At 40.4% G+C, this 24,812-nt stretch overlaps 1 protein-coding gene across 2 annotated transcripts in view; it reads left to right on the top strand.

Annotated features, from left to right (window-relative positions):
- Positions 1-24,812, top strand: part of LOC136857271 (carnitine O-palmitoyltransferase 1, liver isoform) — a 336,584-nt gene that overhangs the window by 199,917 nt on the left and 111,855 nt on the right. For both annotated transcript variants that reach the window (XM_067135788.2, XM_068225119.1), the window contains 2 exons: positions 14,205-14,382; positions 18,688-18,824. In XM_067135788.2, the coding sequence (XP_066991889.2) occupies positions 14,242-14,382; positions 18,688-18,824 (278 nt within the window). In that variant the 5' untranslated portion in view covers positions 14,205-14,241. The remainder of the gene's footprint in view (positions 1-14,204; positions 14,383-18,687; positions 18,825-24,812) is intronic.

A 24,812-nucleotide genomic window follows, 5' to 3' on the forward strand; every position in this document is an offset into this window, starting at 1 on the left:
GGAATTCTCTGGTCTTTTCTATTAGTTGTCGGATGTTCAACAGCTGTTCTCTTGTGCCTTTTCCTTTGACGAAACCAGCTTGTTCAGGGGGGATCTGTGAACTAATATAATTTTGGAGCCTGTCTTTCAAGATAGGTCTAGAAAGCCAAGAATAACGGCCAAGAGGATTCGTCGTGCTGACCACACGACACCTCGTAATCTGCAGGCCTTCGGGCAGAGCAGCGGTCGGTTGGGTGGGCCAGGGCCCTTCAAGGGCTGTAGTGCCATCGGGTTTAGGGGGGTGCTTTCAAGACAGTATACAACATGATCTTGCTAGCATGTGAGATTAACGATAAAGTCCTATAGTTATCACATTTCATTGTTGAGCCCTTTGTATGCAAGGGGACGAAGATGGATGTAACCCAGTCATCTGGTTTACACTTATTGCAAATGTCTGTGACAATTTGAGCACCAGTATCGCTCGACTCTTTCAGTAGTTCAGCTGTTAATGCTGTCAGAACCCGGTGGTTTGTGCGGTCGCAACGGTGTGATCGCCCTTTTTGTTTCCTGAAGTAAGATCTCTGGTTCTTGTTCATAATCTCGCCATTAAATCATCGGCTGTACTGTCTCTTCTTTATACAACTCCCCACAGTACTGTTTCCATCTATTCAATACAATTTCAAAATAATGTATACTATGACCATTAAAATCTTCTATGGACCATGCACGAGGTTTGTATTTATTTGACAGCTATTTTACTTTACGGTCCCGGTATATATCTCGTGTCTCATTATGATGGCCATGAGCTTCAATTTCTTCATAGATTCCTTTTTTTTTTTTTTTTTTTTTTTTGCTAGTTGCTTTACGTCGCACCGACACAGATAGGTCTTATGGCGACGATGGGACAGGAAATGGCTAGAAGTGGGAAGGAAGCGGCCGTGGCCTTAATTAAGGTACAGCCCCAGCATTTGCCTGGTGTGAAAATGGGAAACCACGGAAAACCATTTTCAGGGCTGCCGATAGTGGGGTTCGAACCTACTATCTCCCGAATACTGGATACTGGCCGCAATTAAGCGACTGCAGCTATCGAGCTCGGTCCATAGATTCCTGACAGATACTTATGTTTGTCTAAGCGGCAATTACGTTGCATTTCACGACACAGCTCAAAGTATCTGTCTTGAATGTGCAAGCCTGTTTCTTTCAGTTGTTTCCGCTGTTCTATGAGCTGCCACGTATGATCACTGATCCAACACGTACGATGACTTTGTATTGGAGAAGGATGTTTCATTGCCATGGTCACTATATTTTGTTTGAGGTCTTCCCATGTGGACCCTTCATCAGTACTGTGCTCCCTTCTAGTGTTCAAAAGAACATTTTGGATTTCCACACCAAAACTCTTTGAGTTTTCACCTTTTGCATTTTACAAGGTACACGGCGCATATCTCTGAGTTTCAACCGGAACACCGGTAGTTGGTGATCTGTGCCACAAGCTGGACCAGGTATGTTTTTGCATTGATGACGTAGGATTTCCAGCGATTGTTAACCAATATAAAATCAGTCTGATTACTATGAAGACCATCAGGGGAGCACCATGTATACAGTCGACGAATGTGATGTTGAAAGAATGTGTTGGTTACACATAATTCACGTTCCATACAAAACTGTAGTAGCCTCTCTCCACTATAATTTCGCTTTCCAGTGTCATAATGGCCCACGATGTGTCTAAACTCACTGTCAGTGGTCGTTACATAGGCCAATTTCCTGAAACAGTTGTATTGCCTTCCTGGACAATTCAAGTGCTGCCTCCTTATTCCTTCCTATAACGAGAGTGTCGTCAGCAAAGTGAGTGATTTACAATACTGCAAACATACGCTTTCTTCCGAAAGTTGATCGAAAATGTAGTCCGTGGATAGATTGTACGAAGTTGGTGACAATGGAGAATTTTGCAAGACTCATCTTCATATAGGAATCGGTTTGGTTTTCCCTTTCAACGTCTCTACTTGAGTGGTGGTATCTGTAATTTTATTATTAAGTCGGTCAGTTTATAGAAGGAATAGATTTAGCTAGAGTCGTTCTGAAATGTTTGAGGCCTATATTATCGAATACTTTCGATGTATCTAGGAATACTACTGTGACCATTTACTTTTCTCTTTTGATGACTGGAGGATTCTTCATAATATAGATGTATTAATTAGAGTTCCTGGCCGATTACTAAATCCCCTTTGATGATGGTTAATATTTACGAAAAATCGTAACTGTCCATCGAGAACTCTTTCAATAACCCTTCTAATAACCGAGCAAATTGTTATTGGTCTCCAGTTGGAAAGGTTGCTAGCATCACCATTTTTGTACAACAAAATCGTACCTCCCCTATTGTTAGCATTCTTGTCGCAGTCATAGCAATTATTTCGCAGACACTATCATGATCCTGCTGCGGTGTCAACAGCGATTCGGCGAGTTGCTAATGCTATTTCTTGCTCAGAGATGGTGGTAGTGTAGCGTCCAGCTCTGCTTGATCATTTTCACTCCGTTTATATATTCACTCCTTACATTAGAATTTACCGGGCGAGTTGACCGTGCGGTTAGGGACGCGCAGCTGTGAGCTTGCATCTGGGAGATAGTGGGTTCGAACGCCACTGTCGGCAGCCCTGAAGAGGGTTTTTCGTGATTTCCCATTATCACACCAGGCAAATGCTGGGGACTGTAGCTTAATTAAGACGACGGCTGCTTCCTTCCCACTCATCGGCTTTTCGAATCCCATCGTCGCCATAAGACCCATCTGTGCTGGTGCGACGTAAAGCAAATTGTTTACAAAAAAGAATTTTCCACGGAAAATGTTTCCATGAAATGTTCATCACTCTCTTTACCTTCAGTTGGATACGTTTTATATTTATCATCCAGAACGCGACGTGTTGCCTTTCTTCTTCGGTTGTAAAATATAGGACCTCGTAATTGTATCTAGCTTTACGTTTTTCACGGGCCCTTTTCATCGCACGTTCTCGATTAGATGTTTTACTGAAAGTTTTGTTATTGTTGACGAGATGGGTTTTTCCCCCTCCTGGCTTCATAATATTTAGTAGCTGGATGTTTCGGTCCCTGTAAGATGTTTATACTGTTGCTCAAAAAATTGGCGAAGTCTTCAGCATCTTTGTCATATTCTGTAATGTGCTCATTACTCAATAAGACGAACCCCTGTTTCCACTCACGAAGTTCTTTTTTAAACTGTGAGATAGGTTAGTCAGAGGCATCACTAGCAGCAGTTGGTTGGAGCTGACATTTCTTCATTAACATTACAGATGTCTTGTCGTGATCCCTTAAGTTGATGTCTATCCGTCAGATTCGCACGGCGAACTTGTGGGTACGAGCGACTAATATGTATTTTTACTTCCCTCTCTCCTTGAAAATATCCACCACAGTGTGTGTATTTTGTATCCTTGGAACTCATATTCACATATAAATGAACTCATCATCCTTGTTAGAGATTAAGCAGTATAACTATAACCTTAATTTATAGTTTGTGGAGCCTCCGTGGCCCAGGCGGCAGCGCGCCGACCTCTCACCGCTGGGTCCCATGGTTGAAATCACGGTCACTCCATGTGAAATTTGTGCTGAACAAAGCGGAGGCGGGACAGGTTTTTCTCCGGGTACTTCGGTTTTCCTGTCATATTTCATTCCAGCAACACTCTCCAATACCGGTATCATTTCATTTCATCTGTCATTCAATAATCATTGCCCCAGAGGAGTGCGACAGGCTTCGGCAGCCGGCACAATTCCTATCCTCGCCGCTAGATGGGGGCTTCATTCCTGACCCGATCGAATGACTGGAAACAGGCTGTGGATTTTCACAGTATACAATATTTGAATAACTGTGTTAGTAGTTTGGTTAATAATATGGTTAAAAACAGTTCTACACCGCATATGATTTGTATTATTATTCACATAATTTTTGAAGTTTTTGTAATTTTTACTGTAATGTGAATCGAGAGTTCTAACTCCGCCACTACGTAAGACAAGTGAATAAAATGGTATGCGGGCTGGAACGGAGAAAGCTCAGCTTCGAGAAGATAATTGGGACGAGATGTAGTTTAGTCCATTATTGATCATCGTATTACAACTCCGGAAGAGTACTATAGTGGTTTTTAACATACAGGCTACAATTCTTGCCAAAATTAATTACAAGTGCATCCGTACATTTACTACAGTGGGCATCCTCACAAATTATATTGTTACGAATAAAACGCTGTATCTTTTACTGAACTAATTTATTCTAGAATCGCCTAAAATAGTTCACACACGCGTACACGTCATTAGATTTGAGAATGGATGACGTTTCCCTAATTAGTGGCTATTAACACAGTCTTAAGCCCTCGCAACACATCTCCAACTGAGCACTTTTTGCCTGGAACGGGAACCCTCCCTTGATCTTGATTGACAGTTCACCTTTCACTTCGCTTCGCACGCTCAGTCACTCCACTCAACAGCTTCACGCACACAAATTCGAACACACAGTTTGTTAGCAATAACGACGCACGTCGACTGTTCGTGGCTCGACTCCAGAAAAGTCCGTCACGCACACAAATAATTTCACATGGCCGCTCCGCACAGTGAACTACTCGTCACGACAGTAACACAGCACCACTAAACAACAGCGATCACACTGAGTGAGTTGGCCGTGCGATTAGAATCGCATTCGGAAGATGGTGGGTTCGAGTCCCGCCATCAGCACCCCTGAAGATCGTTTTCCGTAGTTCCCCATTTTCACATCAGGCAAGTGATGGCGCTGTACCTTAATTAAGGCCATGTCCGCTTCCTTCTCAATCCTAGCCCTTTCCCATCGTGGCGTCGCTAAAAGCCTTCAGTGTGTTAGTGCGACGTTAAACCACTAGCATAATCAGAGACCACGCTTAAAATTACTCGCCGTCGTACTTCATACACAGCAACGACGGCCACGGCAAGCACCGCTTCTGCTCACTAAGGCTGATGACACACGGAACGGTTTTCGCCGAGTCGGCCGCCGCGTCGGCGCATGTTTCTATTGTATCAGATGGGATGAAACAGACAGAGCGGTGCTCGCCGACAGGCGGCAGATTTGCCGACTCGGCCTGTCGTGTAGCTGGCGGTGCAGCGAGCGTTTTGAAGACTTTGTGCGCGCTCTAGCGCCATAGATTTATTACATTCAGCTGAATCACGGCTGACTTGATGCTTCGCTCTAGTCGGGCGTGGCTGAATTTACGCGGCGATTGCATCATTGGTAGGTATTCTTGTATTAGATATCATGAAGTATCTTTGAAATTCAATAATATACACGTAAAAGGACATATAGAGTAAGTAGTCTTTTGGAATAAGAATAAGAACAATCCTTTATTTTTCGGTAATTTTAGCTAGCTTCCTCACCTAACGTCACGCTCACTAATGTGTTTTGTCCACTGCCTGCTCGATACGCACCCGATGACTGCTTATAAGCAGTCATTTTAGATGCAGTTCGAGCAGGCAGTGGTTTCGTCACAGTCGGCAAAAACCGCTCTGTGTGTCAATCACAGGCGGCGGCCGACGCGGCTGCCGACTCGGCAAAAACCGCTCCGTGTGTCATCAGCCTTACTCCAGTACAACAGCCGCTGTCCAGCTCTACAACATAACGACAACAGTGCTAACCAACACTCCTCTCCAACAGCCCACCACGACAGCATTCACTCTAGTGAAACACTCACCACTCACACCACCACCACCACCACCACCACCACCACCACCACCACCACCACCACCACCACCACCACCACCACTCCGACGATAGCCAACACTACTGCTGTCCAACTCCCCTATGTTGACAGCAAGCCTTCTTTCTATCCTGGTGATGGAGTACTAGAATCTTGGCGATGCGGCCGAGAAGGAACATTCTCATTTCGCGTTCCAGAAGGCTCACGCGAAAACCAGAGGTAAGCAAAATAGCAAAATAGAAGACGGCGGCTGGGAGGTCACCGGTCTAATTCGCTTATTCCTTCCCGGAAATACCTCAGGGGACTACGATTGGACTGACTATCGCATGAGCACGTAACAATATCAGACAGACAGGTGGACCTGTTGACATCTAAGTACCATTCCGGTAAAAACAAGACGGTAACATTAATATTAATCTGCGCAGTGCCATTCTCCATGTCAGTGGTGGTGATTATTGTTTAAAGAGGAAGTACAACTGGGCAACCATCCTCTGTTAACACTAATCGAGGGGAGAAAAGGAAGGGATCGGACACTTAGAAAAATGAAGGTATCGGCCAAAGAAGGGTCCACGGAGGGCATGAAAGTGAAAGATTCCCTGGGCCTCAAATGTTCTAATACCGTCGGGATGGGCAAATAAGAGTTGACCAAAGGAGGTCCGATAGGATAGATGGCACAAGTAACTGGAAACAATGCCAGCTAAGAGTCTCGTGGTCGCCAAACGACGCTTCCAACTTAAGAGCCCCTGACATGCATTTGTTACTAATCCAGCTTATCTTTCTAGATACCGTAATCATAACTATTTCTTTCTAGGTATTGCCATCTTTATCATATGAAGGCCGCTCGGCCAGTATACTTATCATTGCAACACCCTGTTTCGACACGGTATGAAGTAGTGCAGTTTCACGCGAAAGTGTTCACCAATAATTTTCTTAGCTTTTCTTCAAAAAAGAAAAAGCCTTATTATTATGAAATTGAAATGGCCTTTAGGGCCGGGAGTGTCCGAGGACATGTTCGGCTCGCCAGGTGCAGGTCTTTCAGTTTGACGCCTGTAGTTATACAGCCGATGCCTTTCCTGACGCCAACCCCATATAGACGGATGTGGTAGTTGGTAATGTGTAGATCCCTGCACGGATGCACATATCCGCGAAGTTAGTGTCTTGGCGGATGCAAACTGTATGGTAGTGCGGATATTTTTTCTGATAATTTCTAAATAATAAAGTTTATTGATTTTCACTCAGGTATACTCTTATTTTTGCTTGTGGTTAGGCGATGCTTGACACTGGTATGGGACAGTGGTGATATATAAAGACTCTTGAGACCATAAAGCCGTAAATCTGACCTAGACTAAGCCTAACTCGTCCCTGTCCGCAGTTAATGGAAGGAAAGAACAAAGGTCATTACATTGGTAGTTGTCGCAAGAAAAAATCCCTCATTACCCTGTGACTGTAGGCGTTCTGGTGCTAGGTATCAGGCCTATTGTATTATGTTAACAGATCTGTCCGTTTCAATATCTTGCGTGTAATATACTGTAGTTAGATATCTACAATATCTGCGGATATCCATTCGTGGTTGCGGATGAAGGAAATGCGGATGCGGATAATATTTTGTGTATTCGCGCAGGACTGTTAGTAATGTGATGTGCTGTATGTAAATGAGAATGTGAATTAAGACTAACATAAAAAGCTAGCCTGCGAACCAGAGGAGTGCCCCGGCCGAGAATCGAACCTGAGGCCATCTGAACTGAGGGTTAGTACGCCGATCATTCTGCCAAGAAGTCTGAGTTCTTTCCCCATATAACTTTCATTTAGCTCATCCCAGGTATTACTGGGCTCGCTAGAGCTACCTTGGCTCATTGTGGAGTCAGGGTGGGGGTTTAAGGTCGGATGCTCTTACTGACGCCACATGATTTTTCTTGTGAAAATTCCAATCCGGGATCCCGGAATCAAACCTCGGCTGTCCAGGTGAAAAGCCAGCAGCTAAGCCACTACGTTAATAGCACGCCATACGAATCTAAAGCCATTTCCTTGAATTCCGGCGCTTGTTCTATTACTTCATCTCACACACTACTTACTCTGTATTTACACGTGATCAATTCTTTCCATCAGAAGGCAATGGAATTTGTTTTTCAGGATGAAGTATTCACCTGACCCCCCCCCCCCCCCTCCTGTGGGTTGGGGACACAGATGAAGACTACACCCACGGTATACCTTGCCTGTTGTAAGAGGCGACCAAAAGATGATGAAATTAGAACCATGAGAATAACTGTGATTAGTACAATTACGTGCGGAACACAATGGGTTGACGTTACATGCGACTAGTACCACCATGCGAAGGAAACCATGGGTCTACGTTATATAGGAGCAGTACCATTATATGAGGAACGTATGGGTCTGAGTGTTGCTTATGATAGAGGTCATCGTGTGTATTCCACTGGTCGGTTCCACTGTGTTCAGATTTGTCTGTGTTACCTGTGTTACTTTATGAGAAACGCCATGGGTTTACGTTGCCTGTGGTTAGTACTCCTATCATCTATGTGAGAAACGCCACGGGTTTGGTCGACCCCCGTGATTAATACGATTACTTGAGGATAACCATTGTTCTGCGTTGCCTGAGAGTAGTACCATTATGTGAGGAACACCATGGGCTTGCGTTGCCTGTGGGCGTTACCATAGTGTGCGATACACCGTGGGTCTGCATTGCCTACGATTAATACCACTATGTGAGCGATGCCATGAGTATACGTGGCCTGTGATAAGTTCCACCAAGTGAGGAACGTCACGGGAATACCGGCTCCCGTGATTAGTCCCACTATGTGAGGAGCACCATGGGTCTGCGTTGCTTGCGAGTACCCTTATGTGCGAAACACCATGGGGTTGTGTTGCCTGCGAGTGGTGCCATTGTGTGTGACATACCATGGGTCTACATCACCTGTGATTAGTACCACCATGAGTCTACGTTACCTGTGATTAGTACCACTGTAGGAGGAATACCATGGTTCTGCTTTACTAGTGATTAGTACCACTGTGAGGGACAGGTGACCTGGATTTTGGACCTCTTTAGATAATAAGCATCGTCCCATTAAGGCATTGTGAATTGGATCCACTGATTATTTTTGTTTCAGGATCATTTTCTCATTACCATTCGTTTCAGATTCTAGTCAGTGAATACATTTTGAAGTTGTAATTTGCATTTCGTTACACCTCATACCCCGTTAATCATCATCATCATCATATTATTATTCACCTGAATATTGTTTGCTGTTTTCGTAAGCTCGCCTGGTATCATGTTGATGCTTCTCTTCCAAAGTATTGCGTGCATTCTCTTACACTTTCCTCTTATAATTAAATTATATTTATTGGCATTGTCATTATTCGTAATTTCCTTGCATCGGCTGTCAAGTAAATTACCGTCCATGTCCAGTAATGCTGCTCCTCGTAATAAACCCCTGTGCCGGGAAGGTACTGTCACAGGCAAGGTCAATCAGTCGTAATGCTGCTTATCACGAAATGTTGAAATACAACATCGACGCTACTGTTACATAATAGACAGCGTTTCGTTGTTCAACTAGCTGCAGTTACAGGTGAGTTGTCCGGCTCCATGGCTAAATGGTTAGGGTTCGATTCCCGGCACGGTCGGGAATTTTAACCACCATTGGTTAATTTCTCTGGCACGGGGTCTGGGTGTATGTGTCGTCTTCATCATCATTTCATCCTCATCATGACGCGCAGGTCGCCTACGGGAGTCAAATCGAAAGACTTGCACCTGGCGAGCCGAACTTGTCCTCGGACACTCCCGGCACTAAAAGCCATACGCCATTTCATTTTACAGGTGAGTTAGCAGCGAAATGGTAAACTGATTCCTTCCTCCATTCCTGCGCGGGGTGTTGTCGAATTGGTCCGATGGTTATAGGAATTTGGAGATTTACCAATTAGTGGGGTCCGATGCTAAAATATCAAAATCAAGGATCGAAGAAGCCTTATCGTCTGCTCGTATATTTTACCAACTGTCCCCGTAAAATTACATAGGACAATACAGTAAATATACTGTACGTAGCAGCCTTGCCTTGTCAAATAACGTATATATGTAGTGGCCTTTCGGTTAGGTTAGGATCGCTACTTTTGACATGATTATGTCCTGTCACCTTGTCATATTTAAATCTCTCAAAAACGACTAACTTAAAGCCCCTCTCGCTTAACACGAAAATCATTGCACACTTCTACTATAGTACAACACTGCACTGAGACTGTGTGTGAACTGACACCGAGTCTAGAGTAAAGAGGCAGTTGTTGAGGGGTTAGGTTAGAAAGTCATTCGTTCGGACCAGTCAGCAGCGACCTTTCGTTATGGAACAAAAATATCTTTGGGATGTTTGACCGTCGGACCAGTTCCGTACTGCCCCCTGTGCGTGTTAAGGGTAGAGATCAAGACTTTTCCAGCCGGTACGGGTACATAGCCTACATCTTAGCGCCGAGATTTTTTTTTCCCCCTAAAGAGAATAACATTCAGTAACTTGGAGCATTTGACAACGTTAAACATTCTTACACATCGTCTAAAACGTACTGGGTTTCACAGTGAAGACGTTCCGTTAACATAATCAAGAGGCTGTATTGGAAACAGGCAGCCCACATAAGTTTGAAAAGCACGTCACTGAAGAGACCAAGATACAAAAATATGCGAGACAATCCTCCCATTCTTTTTAACTTACAGGCTGCTCTCAAGCTATTTTTCGAAGTGCACTTGATAAAGATGCTAAATGAATCAAGATCAACAGTAAAATAATACAGTATACCCATCTACTATGCAGATGACACATGCTGTATGCACAAGACACAGTCTTCAGAACCTTCTTTCTCATAATTGATTTCTATTTCACAGACGCGCTGAGAGCAATGCTTTCAATCTTCGGCGTATATTCCTCTACTAACACTGATAATACGTAATCCTACTGCCTTTCAAATCATATAACACAAGGTATACGTTCTTAGATGATGATTATTATTATTATTATTATTATTATTATTATTATTATTATTATTATTATTATTATTATTATTATTATTATTAATCTGTTTACCCTCCAGGGCCGGTTTTTCCCTCGGACTCAGCGAGAGATCCCACCTCTACCGCCTCAAGGGCAGTATCCTGGAGCTTCAGACCCTGGGTCGGGGTATACAACTGGGGAGGATGACCAGTACCTCGCCCAGGCGGCCTCACCTGCTATGCTGAACAGGGGCCGTGCGGGGGGATGGGAAGATTGGAAGGGATAGAAAAGGAAGAGGGAAGGAAGCGGCCGTGGCCTTAAATTAGATACCATCCCGGCGTTTGCCTGGAGAAGTGGGAAACCACGGAAAACCGCCGAATCGCTGTTGACACCGCAGCAGGATCATGATTCATGATACTGTCTGCGAAATAATTGCTATGACTGCGACAAGAATGCTAACAATAGGGGAGGTACTAGCTTGCTTAAAGAAGGCTCGAACGATTTTGTTGTACAAAAATGGTGATGCTAGCAACCTTTCCAACTGGAGACCAATAACAATTTGCTCGGTTATTAGAAGGGTTATTGAAAGAGTTCTCGATGGACAGTTACGATTTTTCGTAAATATTAACCATCATCAAAGGGGATTTAGTAATCGGCCAGGAACTCTAATTAATACATCTATATTATGAAGAAGCCTCCAGTCATCAAAAGGGAAAGTAAATGGTCACAGTAGTATCCCTAGATACATCGAAAGTATTCGATAATATAGGCCTCAAACATTTCAGAATGACTCTAGCTAAACCTATTCCTTCTATAAACTTAATAATAAAATTACAGACACCACCACTCAAGTAGAGACGTTGAAAGGGAAAACCAAACCGATTCCTATATGAAGAGGAGTCTTGCAAAATTCTCCATTGTCACCAACTTCGTACAATCTATCCACAGACTACATTTTCCATCAACTTTCGGAAAGCGTATGTCTGCAGTATTGTAAATCGCTTCCAGTATGGCTGAGGTGGGAATCTAACCCATCTCTACTCAGTTGTTTAAACTAAGAATACTCTTAACATCTTTCTGTATATTATTTTAAATTTGTCTTACATTCTGGTGTAGTACCAATGAATAATCTTTCCAAATTATCACTTGCCTAACACTGGTTCTGCTGTAGTAGAAATGAAAAAAAAAAGAAATCATCAATTTATTTGTTCACATTTCTGATTCTGTGCTATGTATATCATTTACTAGAATGTAACATTTACAGTTTTGTTTTAAGAAGTAAATTACAAGCTGTTACTAGTAAAAATGACTAATGAGTAATTTGATTACTTTTACTCAGTTACTTCCAACTCTGGAAATAACAACAGAATATGGTACACTGTACAACTGAAATTTAAAATTACACAGAACCAGAGTATTCAGAAGCTGATAACTTACAGAGGAAAATAAACTCCCTAGTCATAGAAATCTTCGTCTTAAGCTGCCAGTCAAACAGTGCAGGACTTATGATTTTTGATAGAACAATGCTTTTGTCTCAACCAAGTTCCACGAACTTTCCAAGAAAATGTTAATTAAATCTTTCGTGGCCTTTTCCTCTGTATGTCATTAGCCCATTTTTATGACTGGATGCCTTTCCTAATACTAACCCTATGTGGAGGGATATATTCACTATTGCGTGTTATTGTTATTGTTGTTATTATTATTATTATTATTATTATTATTATTATTATTATTATTATTATTATTATTATTATTATTTATTTTCCACTAATTGTAGGTACAATTTATGGATGGTGAATGGAGAAAGGGCACAACCCCACATACACGAAAGTGCCTCCATCACCACTTAAAATTACAATATTCAAATATACAATTAAATTCTACATAGTGTGCTTATATACAGTTACCGTATTTACAGGCATACTTATATACTACTCACAAGACATGGTCAACATTCAAGTAATTTGACACACTCACACTCACACACTCTCTCACTCTCTCTCTCTCTCTCTCTCTCTCTCTCTCTCTCTCTCATCCCCACATATACTTTAGCTAGGCCGGCTCACTCATACCCACATACAGTACAGTCTCACTCACTCGGGATCACATAAACTTTCATCCGTCCTCTCACTCATACTGAAAATTCACACAGTAGAAAAATTATATTATGTACAGAAGGTTTCATTATATATACATCCTTTTTACCTCTTTACAAAATTTCTCTGGAGGTAGTTCTTTCATCTGTGGTGGGAGTTCATTCCACAGCCGAGCAGAACGATTAAAGAAACCACTTTGATATGATACTGTTCTTGCAAATAGAGGGAAAAGGGACACACCTCGACCTCTTTGAGCGGAACGATAGTTCAGCTGTAAGCGGTTGAAAGGGTTTATATGAATGTTACCTGCGAGGGATTTTCTCAGGCAAGCAATATCTATTTGTTTACAGAGGGATGTTATGGAAGGCTGTGACCTGGCTGTATTTAAATGACCGTGTTGAGTAATTAGTCATTCTGCTCGGCGTTGCTCTCTAGTTGCGTGTGGTTTGTAGTGTAATATGTTGTATGTAAATGAAGATGTACATGAAGACGAATACAAACTTCCTGTCCTTGAGCTAGAGGAATCAACCAGACAAAGTTAAAATCCCTGACCCGGTCAGGAATCGAAGCCGGGGCCTTGTGAACCAAAGACACTGCCCTGACCATTTAGCCAAGGAGCTGGACAAGTAACAGGGCTATACTCCAGTCAGGTAACTATGACAAAGTTCGTGTTGCTCTTACATTGGCATAACGATGACGTGATTGGGGATATACGTACTTACGATAATATTTTGAGGACATGCCGCATAATTTCCAGACATATAGTTTCATGAAATCCCACTGAAGTCCCTTTCATCAGAAGATAGGTTGTTGGGATGTGCAAATAGTTTCACCCATTGTTTCCAACACTAGCAGGGTATTAACAAAATTATTGCTCTTACTCAACACTTCTTGTCTGTTACAAAGGCCAAACTACTGAACATTTATAAGTTACAATGTTAAGATATATAATCATTATAAAAACCTCTTTCAGACAACCAGATGATGAATTACCAAAAATTGGCCTTTCAGATGGATGGTCTTCTTAAAGGAAATATATCATACTATGGGGTAAAAAAATTCAGTTTGTAAACTGGAGGTTCTATGGCTGTGATCACAATACATACAGTCTTGTAAAGCTTCAAGCTGCATCAGTTCCTTACATTTATGTGAAGTGTAGAATAAGTGTAGAAATTATTCTAATTTAATGCAATATTATGTAGTATTCAGTAGATCAGTGCAGTACCATGGTCACTTGCTGTATAATAGTTTGTTCTCTGGTTGAATCCTTGATTAATTTGCATTGAAAGGAAAGAGTAAGACATTAGAGGCTTCATGTGTATAGTTTAAGATCTCTGAAAAGTGAATTTCTTATACAGCTGTTATATTACAAATGTTTCTGTTGTAAATGGACCAGTTCATTTATACATCAAATTTTAATTGGACTGTTTCAGATTGGTTGTGAACACAGGAAGTGATAAGTAAACAACAATGGCTGAAGCTCACTCAGCTGTTGCCTTCTCATTTGGTATCACTCATGAAGGCTGGGATGTTAATTTTGACCGTGAAGTGCTACATCTGGTCTGGCAGTCTGGTATCCGCTCCTGGAAGAAACGTATTGCAAGATACAAGGTAGGTATCATCATCAGGTACAGTTACTCCTTGTACATCTTCTTCATACTGAACCACTTATCCTCCATAGATAAGTAATAGTATTACGGTAATATCATGAGCATTGCAAGGAAAATTGATGTTATAGGTGAAGGCTACAGCAGCACTCTTTCCCCTTACCCATGTAAAATGTAGAAAACAGACATAAATTTTTTTGCCAGTGGCTTTACGTCGCACCGACACAGATAGGTCTTATGGCGACTTGGGATAGGAAAGGCCTAGGAGTTGGGAGGAAGCGGCCGTGGCCTTAATTAAGGTACAGCCTTGCCTGGTGTGAAAATGGGAAACCACGGAACACCATCTTCAGGGCTGCCGACAGTGGGATTCGAACCCACTATCTCCCGGATGCAAGCTCACAGCTGCGCGCCTCTAACCGCATGGCCAACTCGCCCGGTAAACACACATTCAAAAAGTTCAGTTGTGAATACATAGTATATATACAAAACATAAAAAAGGCATGCTTTAAATTTTGATTATAAATAGTGGAAATCATAATAATAAATTACACGTTGGTGAACAAACATCATTTTGCTGAAAAAGTCAAGATAAGAACCACCACTGCGTGGACCGAAGAACAGAAGAGAAAACACAGCAAGAGGATGAAAAGATTCTGGGAAGAGAAGAAAGCAAATTCATCTGCTAAATAAATTCCATAACGCTCCTCAGTTGGGTACAACATTGTGGTAGGAAAAAAAAATCATCATCATCATCCATTTCCATCGTCAGACTCCCGCTGGGTTGGGATGTTTTGGCACCTTTCCATCTTCCTCTATCCAACCTCCATTGTTCCTCCTTGACTGTGTTCCAATTCAGGTTTCTTCTAATTATACTATTCTTGGTCGTTTTCAACCACCACATTTTTATTATATATAATCAGCATAAACTTAAAGAAATAAGATTCCTAGAACGAAACCAAAGACCAAAGGCAGGCATTTATACAAGTAGAGGCACATGCTTTCCCTAGTGCAGTGTCACTGCATTGTCCTACATAGGAGGCTTGTAGTGGTGTCTCAATGGCGTACTAGCGCCACCGTCTTGGAAAGGTACAACATTCCAGCTGATGAGCCAGCTGGTGCACTGTGGTGAAACGCTGGTAATTTCACAATTGAAAAAGCCTAAACACTTAAGAGCTTGCATGTTTTAGCATTAACGTATTTATAGGAACAAAAAATGGTTGATGCATATTAAAATATATATTTGTTGAGCAATATACAGTACAATTAAAGGACAGGGAACCTAGTCTAGAACTTAATCTTCCTTGCTTTCAGCTTTGAGAATGTAGAACAAGGTCAGTTGCCTGAGCTACATATTTGAAACCACTTTATGTACACAGTGATTAACTTTCCTCAACAGTCATATTACACTAACTGTTTTTAGATAAATTTAACCTTTAAACAAACACAATACACTCCTCTGACATCATCTTACACTTTCACAGTATTAACCACTTAACAGAAACTCCTCAATATTTTGTTGGTAACTACTGATCAGCTTCAGTCTCAACTCTGCCCCACGTGGTGAACAGCAAAACCACACTCAACCTGGACTATTAGATGCGCAGTCTTTAGCATGTGTCTTTCCATTAAAAGATTATATTGAAATTGCATTTATATTTACAAACTACCAGTATTTCATTAATATAAAGCTAATTAAATAAATTATTTTTGTATATATTTTTGATATACTGTAATTCATTTAAACAGAGACAAGCAGCATAGCCCCCAGTTTATGGCACCTTATGAGATCACTTTGTTCACCTATATCAGGCATGTCAAGGTCACAAGCTGACTGACAACTCTGTGTGCATGAGTTACGAGCTCTAGCGCAGAACATTATCAGATAGCGCAAGCCTGGAGGGGTGTACATTATACTTTAACTACGGTACTCTGTGCAATAGTGTATATATTCTTTCATATAAGGACGTACATAATTACATCTGTTCAGCACAGCGTTTGTATAAAATGTGCCGAAGAACATGATTTGTAATCACCGTGTACCATGAAAATAAATTATAACTTTAAAGGTTGCCATAAGCAATGAAGTACAAAATAAAAGGCATTTTCTCTCCTATGAACATTTGTGAAGTAGAATAATACCAAATACTATACCGCTACCATATTGCTTGTGTAGCAGAACTCCATGCTTTTATAAACTTAAACAAAAGAAAATAGGCTATGATAAAAGCAGCATCTCTTCAAGCAACCATGTTGATACAGAAGTAAACACACATTAACAAATTACTGTTTCAAACCTTATGCCACAGCCTATGTAGCTGAATGTTTCAACCATTACTTACAGATCAAAACAGGTAACAGGAGCCTATCACCGCCGGGCATGCGCAGCCCTGAGTCAGCAACGTGAAGAAGTACAAGCCAAGTGAGGGGAAGAAACTTGCGCCCTCGGTCACAGGTATTTCTAGCATGGGCACTGCACTTACAGCAGGCAAGCCATGACCTACATGGTCCTAAGTAGTATTACTCCATTTTCATAAGATACATTGCAGATGACAATACAAAAGCAACTGGTCCCATATATACATATACACTACAGTGCTGCTTTGCTACACTCTTCTAAACATTACATAATCATTTGCTCTTTCACACAGCGTAAACTCAAAATATTATGTCTATTATTCTGAGCCTTTTTAGCATATTAAAAAATCTCTCGGTTCTCTACATCATGAAGCAATAGAAATCACTGTGTAAAGAAAAATGCAGAGCTGATAAATGTTCTCATCAAGGGAGTAATGTTGCTATGGGCATCCTCTCAAGCAAGACTGATTGGAAATGATTTGCCAACTGTCCTTCAGGGAAATTTGTAGCAAACGTTTTTCCATTCTTTTCTATCAGACACTCAATTTTATTATTATTATATTTTTTTTGTGCTAGTGGCTTTACGTCGCACAGACAGAGATGGGTCTTATGACGATGATGGGATAGGACAGGGCTAGGAGTTGGAAGGAAGCAGCCATGGCCTTAATTAAGGTACAGCCCCAGCATTTGCCTGGTGTGAAAATGGGAAACCGCGTAGACGTGCGCGGCTGTGAGCTTGCATCCGGAGAGAGTGGGTTTGAATCCCACTGTCAGCAGCCCTGAAGATGATTTTCCGTGGTTTCCCATTTTCACACCAGGCAAATGCTGGGGCTGTACCTTAATTAAGGCCATGGCCGCTTCCTTCCAACTCCTAGGCCATTCCTATCCCATCGTCGCCATAAGACCTATCTGTGTCGGTGCGACGTTAAGCCCCTAGCAAAAAATAAATAAATAAATAAATAAATAAATAAATAAATAAATAAATAAATAAATAAATAAATAAATGGGAAACCATGGAAAACCATCTTTAAGGCTGCCGACAGTGGGATTCGAAACCACTATCTCCTGGACGCAAGCTCACAGTTACGTGCTTCTAACCGCATGGCCAACTTGCCTGGTCCCGACACTCAGTTTATTCAAATGTCTGCCTGTTAGAGACTACGCGTGAGCACCATATGCAAGAACAGGCAGTTAGCACATGTATGTTGAATATGTCTGTACTTATCATATAAACTATAAGAGGCTAAATCATTGCATTACTGGTACATTTGATGATTATCGTTGAAATAAATTTTAATCATTACATTACTGATAATGTTACAATGAAAACTGAGTCCAGTTTCTTTGATGGAATAAAGAGTGATTTAAAATATCACAACAATGTATTGGGCAACTTGGTCGTGTGGTTAGGGGCGCGCAGCTGTTAGCTTGCATCCGGGAGATAGTAGGTTCGAACCCCCCTGTTGGCAGCCCTGAAGATGGTTTTCCATGGTTTCCCATTTTCACTCCAGATAAATACTGGGACTGTACCTTAATTAAGGCCACAGCCACTTCCTTCTCACTCCTAGGCCTTTCCTATCCCATCGTCGCCATAAGACCTGCATGTGTCGGTGCAGTGTACAAAAAGAACAACAATGTAATTACAAAGTAGAACATGCCAACAGCCACAACCTGTCAGAATGTAAAACTCTTGTTTCATTTTTGTCTTTGGAAGAAAATATGGTAAATTCTCTGTCTTGAAATCTTGGTGAAATCTTGTAAAATCCTGATGACCATCACTACACCCATTTTGCTTATCTACATCTAATGTGTGAACAGAGGACATGTTGACTTGTTTCATATGGTTCTGAACATAATCCCTTCATCACAAGATAGGGAGAGTGTGTTGATAATTTTATTACTTCTACAATAAAAGGTATGGAAAGGAAGTAACATGAAGGTATTTTGTTTACAGAATGGTTTAAAGAATGGTGTGTATCCAGCCCCGTTACAGAGTCTATGGTTCATTGTCGCCATCATCGCCTTGATCAAATTTTCTGGCTACAAAAATGTTTCGGATATTATCAACAGAATTTCACCACACTTACCTGGGTGAGTTACCAGTTACAATGATGATGTTTTAGATTATAGTTCATCCATTTGTCAAGACATTTTTTGTGTGTTCTGGAAATATAACATTCATTATGATTTAATTGCTCCAAATTGTGTGCATGCTGGCATATTTCATATTTTTTTGTCTATAGTACTAAAATTCCACTTCCGGAGGTGCATATAGTCCTGAGGTTCACTCAACCTGTACTAAAAATGAGTGCCAGGTTAATTTCTGGGGGCAAAGGCAGCCGGGCATAGAACTAACCACTGTACCCCATCAAGAGCCGAGGTTACGGATAGAGGAAGTCTTTTCCTTCCACTCCTCCAAGGGCCTTCATGGCCTGTATGGAGATGACTTTGCTTTGCATTATTTTGCTTTACAATACTAAAATATGGCATGTTAGGCAGTTTTCTTTGGATATCATGGAGTATAATCCAGAAAATGATTTCATAAAATTATTAGCTTTGGAAATTCTTTTAACAGGTAGTTAGCAATTCGAATATGAGAAATAAGGGTTTTAACGTAGAACATAGGAAATTTTATTTCAATTTCAAAAGATTTACCTTGGTCAGATTGAATATTCTTTCAATATTACAAGCTGTCGATCCTATTTTGTAGTCATTTAAACAATCAGTCTCCTCAGTAGGAACCAGATGTTTGACATGTCATATTTTATTTCTTTATACTATTTCCATGGAAAATAAAAAAGTTTAGCATGATTTTATCTACATTGACTAAAAATATGAAATTTTCAAGAATCCTATAACATCATATTTTGGTTAGTTTAATGTTTTTGGTCATTTTTTCAGTAATTTTTCGTATTATGGTCATATTCCCCTATGAATTTTAGTCTTCTTTCATTTTTTATCTTTTCATTCCATTTTCACATACCTGCTTGCAGTCATCTCGAAGACGGATTTTTCACATCTCTTAATTGTTGTCTGTAATTTCTTACAATTATCTTTCTTAGAAATATATATTTATGTGAATTAGGAGGGTAAGCTGTATAGAAAGAGACAGATACATATAAAGTGACAGAATAATGAGCCTTAATTGAACTCCAATAATTTGATGTATTTCAAATGTGCCCCAGTAACATCCTGCGATGTTCAATGGTCTTTTCCCCATTACAAGTCAATGTTGCGTGAAAATAGAAGATTGTTCCTATTTGAAAACTTTAAAATACATGTAATTTGCTATTGTACTTCTTCCCGATCGCTCATCGGAATGTGACATTTATTTCATTCTGTGCAGAGTCGAGAGTTACCTCTGGATTGAGTACGGTAATTAAATAAATTCAAAATGTAATAATAAAATTTATATTATTACTTACTTATTATTATTGAATGTTCTAGATTTTAAAAGTATATTTTCAATATAATGTTAATTTTAACAGCGGCTAGATTTCGAAGATTTTGAAGATTTCAAAAATGTGACCGAAAAACTTTCATCATCATCATCATCATCATCATCGTCGTTTATCATAGTTAGTCATTATGCTCATTACTGAGCATCGTGACCTCATAAATCTATCATTTCCTTGTTGCAAGCTTGATGAGATGTCTCCATCCCGAGCGGTTTTCACATTTAAAAAAACTTTCAAGTCATATTTATTGTCATATTTTAATACATTTTTAGGTCATAAGTGCTTGCATATTTCTAGCAGTTTTAGGACATAAACATCCGGGCCCTATTCATCAGTTTCAAGTAGGTTACATAAATAAAAGTTTCATAGGTTCATCATGTTGTATTATAAAGAGAGGAACATGGATAGGATAAACACAACGACAGATCGTGAAAAGGAGCAGATAATAGGATGACATAGGAAGAGGGAACAACACCCCTGTGGGTGGGGGATGCAGACTAAGAATAAACCAGCTCAGCAGTGAATGCCTCAGCTGCCTTAGCATCCGAACTGGAAGCCTCACCGTGCCTCACAACACTATGGATGCCACTTCTCCTCTTGAAGTTATCAAACCATCCTGTGCTGGCCTTGAAGCTTTCTTCGACTTCTGTTAACGTACATGTACTACATGGTAATTTACTTACGAGGCCAACCTTCTCGCAGATTAAATTCTCGGTCACTGTATCGACTGCTAGTTGCTTATCATTTATCCAAATGAGAAGCAAATTTTCTACATCTTCCAGAACACGTGGCCATTGCTTTGATAGTCTTGTGACTCCTTTTGCTGCATCTACGGCTTTTAGTTCTTCTTTCTTGTTTAATATTGTGCGAATCGTTGACGTAGACGTGTTATAAAATCTAGCGATATCAGCCACTCGCATACCTCGTTCATACTTTTCGATCATTTCCTTCTTAACTTCCATCGTAATCATCTCCTTCTTCCAACAGAATTCCTTTTCAGCCTTTTTTTCGTTCACTGGGCCCATCGTTGCAGTACAGTTATAACTAGGGCCCGGATTTTTAGGTTCTTAAAAACCACGTTTTAGTTTTTTTAATAGCTCAAAATAGTTTTTTTTAGGTTTTTATCTTCCTGATATAGTTTTTAATGATCATTTCAATCATTACTAAAGTTATACTATTCATTCAAATTTTTTGTAACGGTACTTTATTGTAACCTTCCCGCCTCTCTAGTACAAAACTATACCACTCATTTCAAAATATGGGACAGAATGGCTTAATGAAAGCACTTCAAACACATCATACCAACTGAAATTCAAAATAACATAAAATATTTATGCGCAAATACAATGAATGGTTCATGTAGGTTAAATTTTTGTCACTTCCAATCCATCAAGAAACATTTTCAGAAGCACAGAACACAGTTTTCACTTGCTGTTACATTGTACAACTAAATACATTTCCAGATTTTTCAGAGTAAAACTTTTCTGTTATCTCTCAAAATATTCTTATAGCAGGAAAATGTACGCTCCACACAACGAGAAGTCCTTGGAGCAAGCTTCATTGAAGCAATAGCTCTAGGTCCCCATGGTACCTCGCCTGCAATTTCTTCTCCCTGAAGTATTGCAGACACACTGTTCATTGCTGAAAATTCAGGGTTCCACTGTAGAATTTTGGTGAGCTTGAGTGAATAGGCTTCACCCACTGGTCCTGGTATTTCCTTCTTCGAAATGGAGTCTACAACTTCTATTGAATCTTTTAACGGCAACGATGCCGACTCAACACGCTCAATAGCTGCAGGAAGATCAGCAAAGTGTGCCCCAATGAAGGCAAGTGAAACAGCGTTCTTGTTCGTGAGAGCTGTTTTAGCCTTCACTATGCAGAGTGCATCATCGACATCAAAAGAATTTATAACATTTTTAATGTCTTCAAAGTGATTGGCATAGTATAGGGCTGCATTGAGCCATGTCCCCCAACGAGTGATTATGGGTTTGGGAGGAAGAGGAGTTTGAGGCAACACTTCCTTGAATGTGAGAATGCAGCTAGGAGCTTTAAGAAACACCTTTCTCACAGAATAAACAATACTGTTTACTCATGGAAAATTATTTCTAACCTCTTCAGCCAATCTGTGTAAGCCATGGCCTATGCAAGTTACACGCAGCATGTTAGGGCAGAAACTCTTCAATACTTCACCAGCTTTGGCAATATATGCCGCACTATGACTCAAAAGAAGTAAAAACTTGCCATCCTGTTTTTCTCTTGGCCAAAGAATGCGAAGAGCATCTCGGGCAGTGCAAGCTATGTTCAGCGTATTCCACAGCACATTTGCCGAAACCAGCACTTCACATAAACGGATATTACCGAGCTCGATAGCTGCAGTCACTTAAGTGCGGCCAGTATCCAGTAATCGGGGGATAGTGGGTTCGAACCCCATTGTCGACAGCCCTGAAGATGGTTTTCCGTGGTTTCCCATTTTCACACCAGGCAAATGCCGGGGCTGTATCTTAATTAAGGCCACGGCCACTTCTTTCCAGTTCCTAGGCCTTTCCTATCCCATCGTCGCAGTAACACATATCTGTGTCGGTGCGACGTAAAACAAATAGCAAAAAGAAACTTACTTTTCATTATAGTAATGGGAATTTTTTATTTATTGGAGGTATGCTAAATAATTCCTTACCTGCTTTTGGCAGACTTGACAAAATATAATTTTGCCATCTGTAGTAAAGTCCGGATCGTTACCAATCCACTGGCGAATCAACCAACTTTGAGATGACTTGCCTTTAGGCATCGCTACTTCGTAGATGCGTAAGCTTCTTAAACTGCCTTCAATAATAAATAGATTTATAGGGAAAATTAATTTTAGTCTGTCGCATAATAATGTGTATAGAGCTAAACAGTGAACAGCGCCGTAGCTGGCGGTAGTCGACCGTACACAATGAGAGATGCACTGAAGCTGGCAAGTTAGGCGGGCTTGTACCTGCTAGATACAGGTCAGTGAACGCTAGTGGGTTGTCTCTTGATTTGTGGTGTACCCTAGTTGAATAGTATCGTATCACGTTGTTTCGTTCGCACTAGTTATACTTACAAACCACTTCCAGTTCCAAACCATGAAGTTATTTCAAAAAGTCTTGAATAATGTTTATTTTTAAAAAAATCATTCAATTTCATTAATATTTGGTACTTCTATTTCAAAATAACGTAATACTGTCTTGAATAGCCCATTTAGTTTTTTTAGGTTTTAACGTCTTATTTAGTTATTTTTAGGTTTTATAAGATTCGAGTAATTTACTCCACTGGTAATGAAATGGATAAGTAAGTTAAAATACTGCAGTTAACTAGCAAGGAATAAAATAGTTTAAAACCTAAAAATCCGGGCCCCAGTTATAACACTAATGAAAGAAACAAAACATGTACACTCGTACGGTGTTGACTGTACGAGCGAGGCATGCCAACTGAAGTCCAGCGCGGGAGATGATTACGCTCACTCTCACAGGAAAGAGAGAGGCAGGCGGAGGGGAGAATGTAGGCACACGCGACACTCACATTGCGGAACCTCACTCGCTTATCAAGTTACAATTCATTTAAAATATTTGCTCGTCTTGCAAACCACTCATAGACCAAGTTACTCGCATTCTGAGGTTTCACAGTATAAAGATAAAGTTGGAATTAAAGAGCACAGATTGGGGCAAATATTTATTTATAGGATGAGGAATAGGGAATTGGAATAATTTATCAAGAAATGTTCAATAAATTTCCAAGTTCTTTGAAATCATTCAAGAAAAGTTTAGATAAACATCTGATAAGGAATCTGTCACCTGGATGACAACACTAACTGCAGATGATTGATTGATTTAGTGATTTGATTTTGTACTCTCTTCCTTTCCTTTTCCATTAGGAAACTTAATTTAATTCTTCTGATTGAGAACATTAAATCAAAAAAATTGGGTTACTTAACCAGAGTGCTCATTTTATGTGATTAAATACCATACTAGCTCTCTTTGAAACACCAGTGTTCCTTGAACACTTCTGATCTTGCCGTTGTAGAGTTACCGTACAGTCTTGAGTTTTTACCCCATATATTAACAAAAAATTAATATTAGCATGATGTTCTTGAAAATCCTTGTCACTTCACAGCACAAACAGGACTAAGAAACATACTTGCTTTAAAATACTGTTAGTTGTCAAGCATCTGACAAGGGTAATAAGCATTGTCTTAATGTTCTTCTAGCTCTTAATTTTTTGGTGAGGATCTTGTCACATGAAATTGATGTGGCTATGATAGTTCTGAAATGATTTGGAGATCTAGGGATCAAATTCTTGTTCTGGCAGCAGCGAGATTTAGTGTGGTTTTTCTCTGGGTTCTCCATATCTTTATAGACTTGACTTATATCACATTATTTGAGATTCAGGAGTTCGTATCCCAATCCTACATCCAATTATTTATTATTACTCACTTTTCTACAGACCTTGCATGACATAGAAATGACATAATTTATTTCCACACTATTACACATAGGCGATGGTCAAAGATCCCAGTCCCCTAAAATTAATCAATAATAATCTATTTGGTTCTGTACAAAGCATCATCAGGATCTAGATGAGCATAGCACACATCTTTCTCTAT

Source organism: Anabrus simplex, chromosome 1 (genome assembly GCF_040414725.1).
Source record: "Anabrus simplex isolate iqAnaSimp1 chromosome 1, ASM4041472v1, whole genome shotgun sequence".
NCBI classification, from domain to species: Eukaryota; Metazoa; Arthropoda; class Insecta; order Orthoptera; family Tettigoniidae; genus Anabrus; species Anabrus simplex.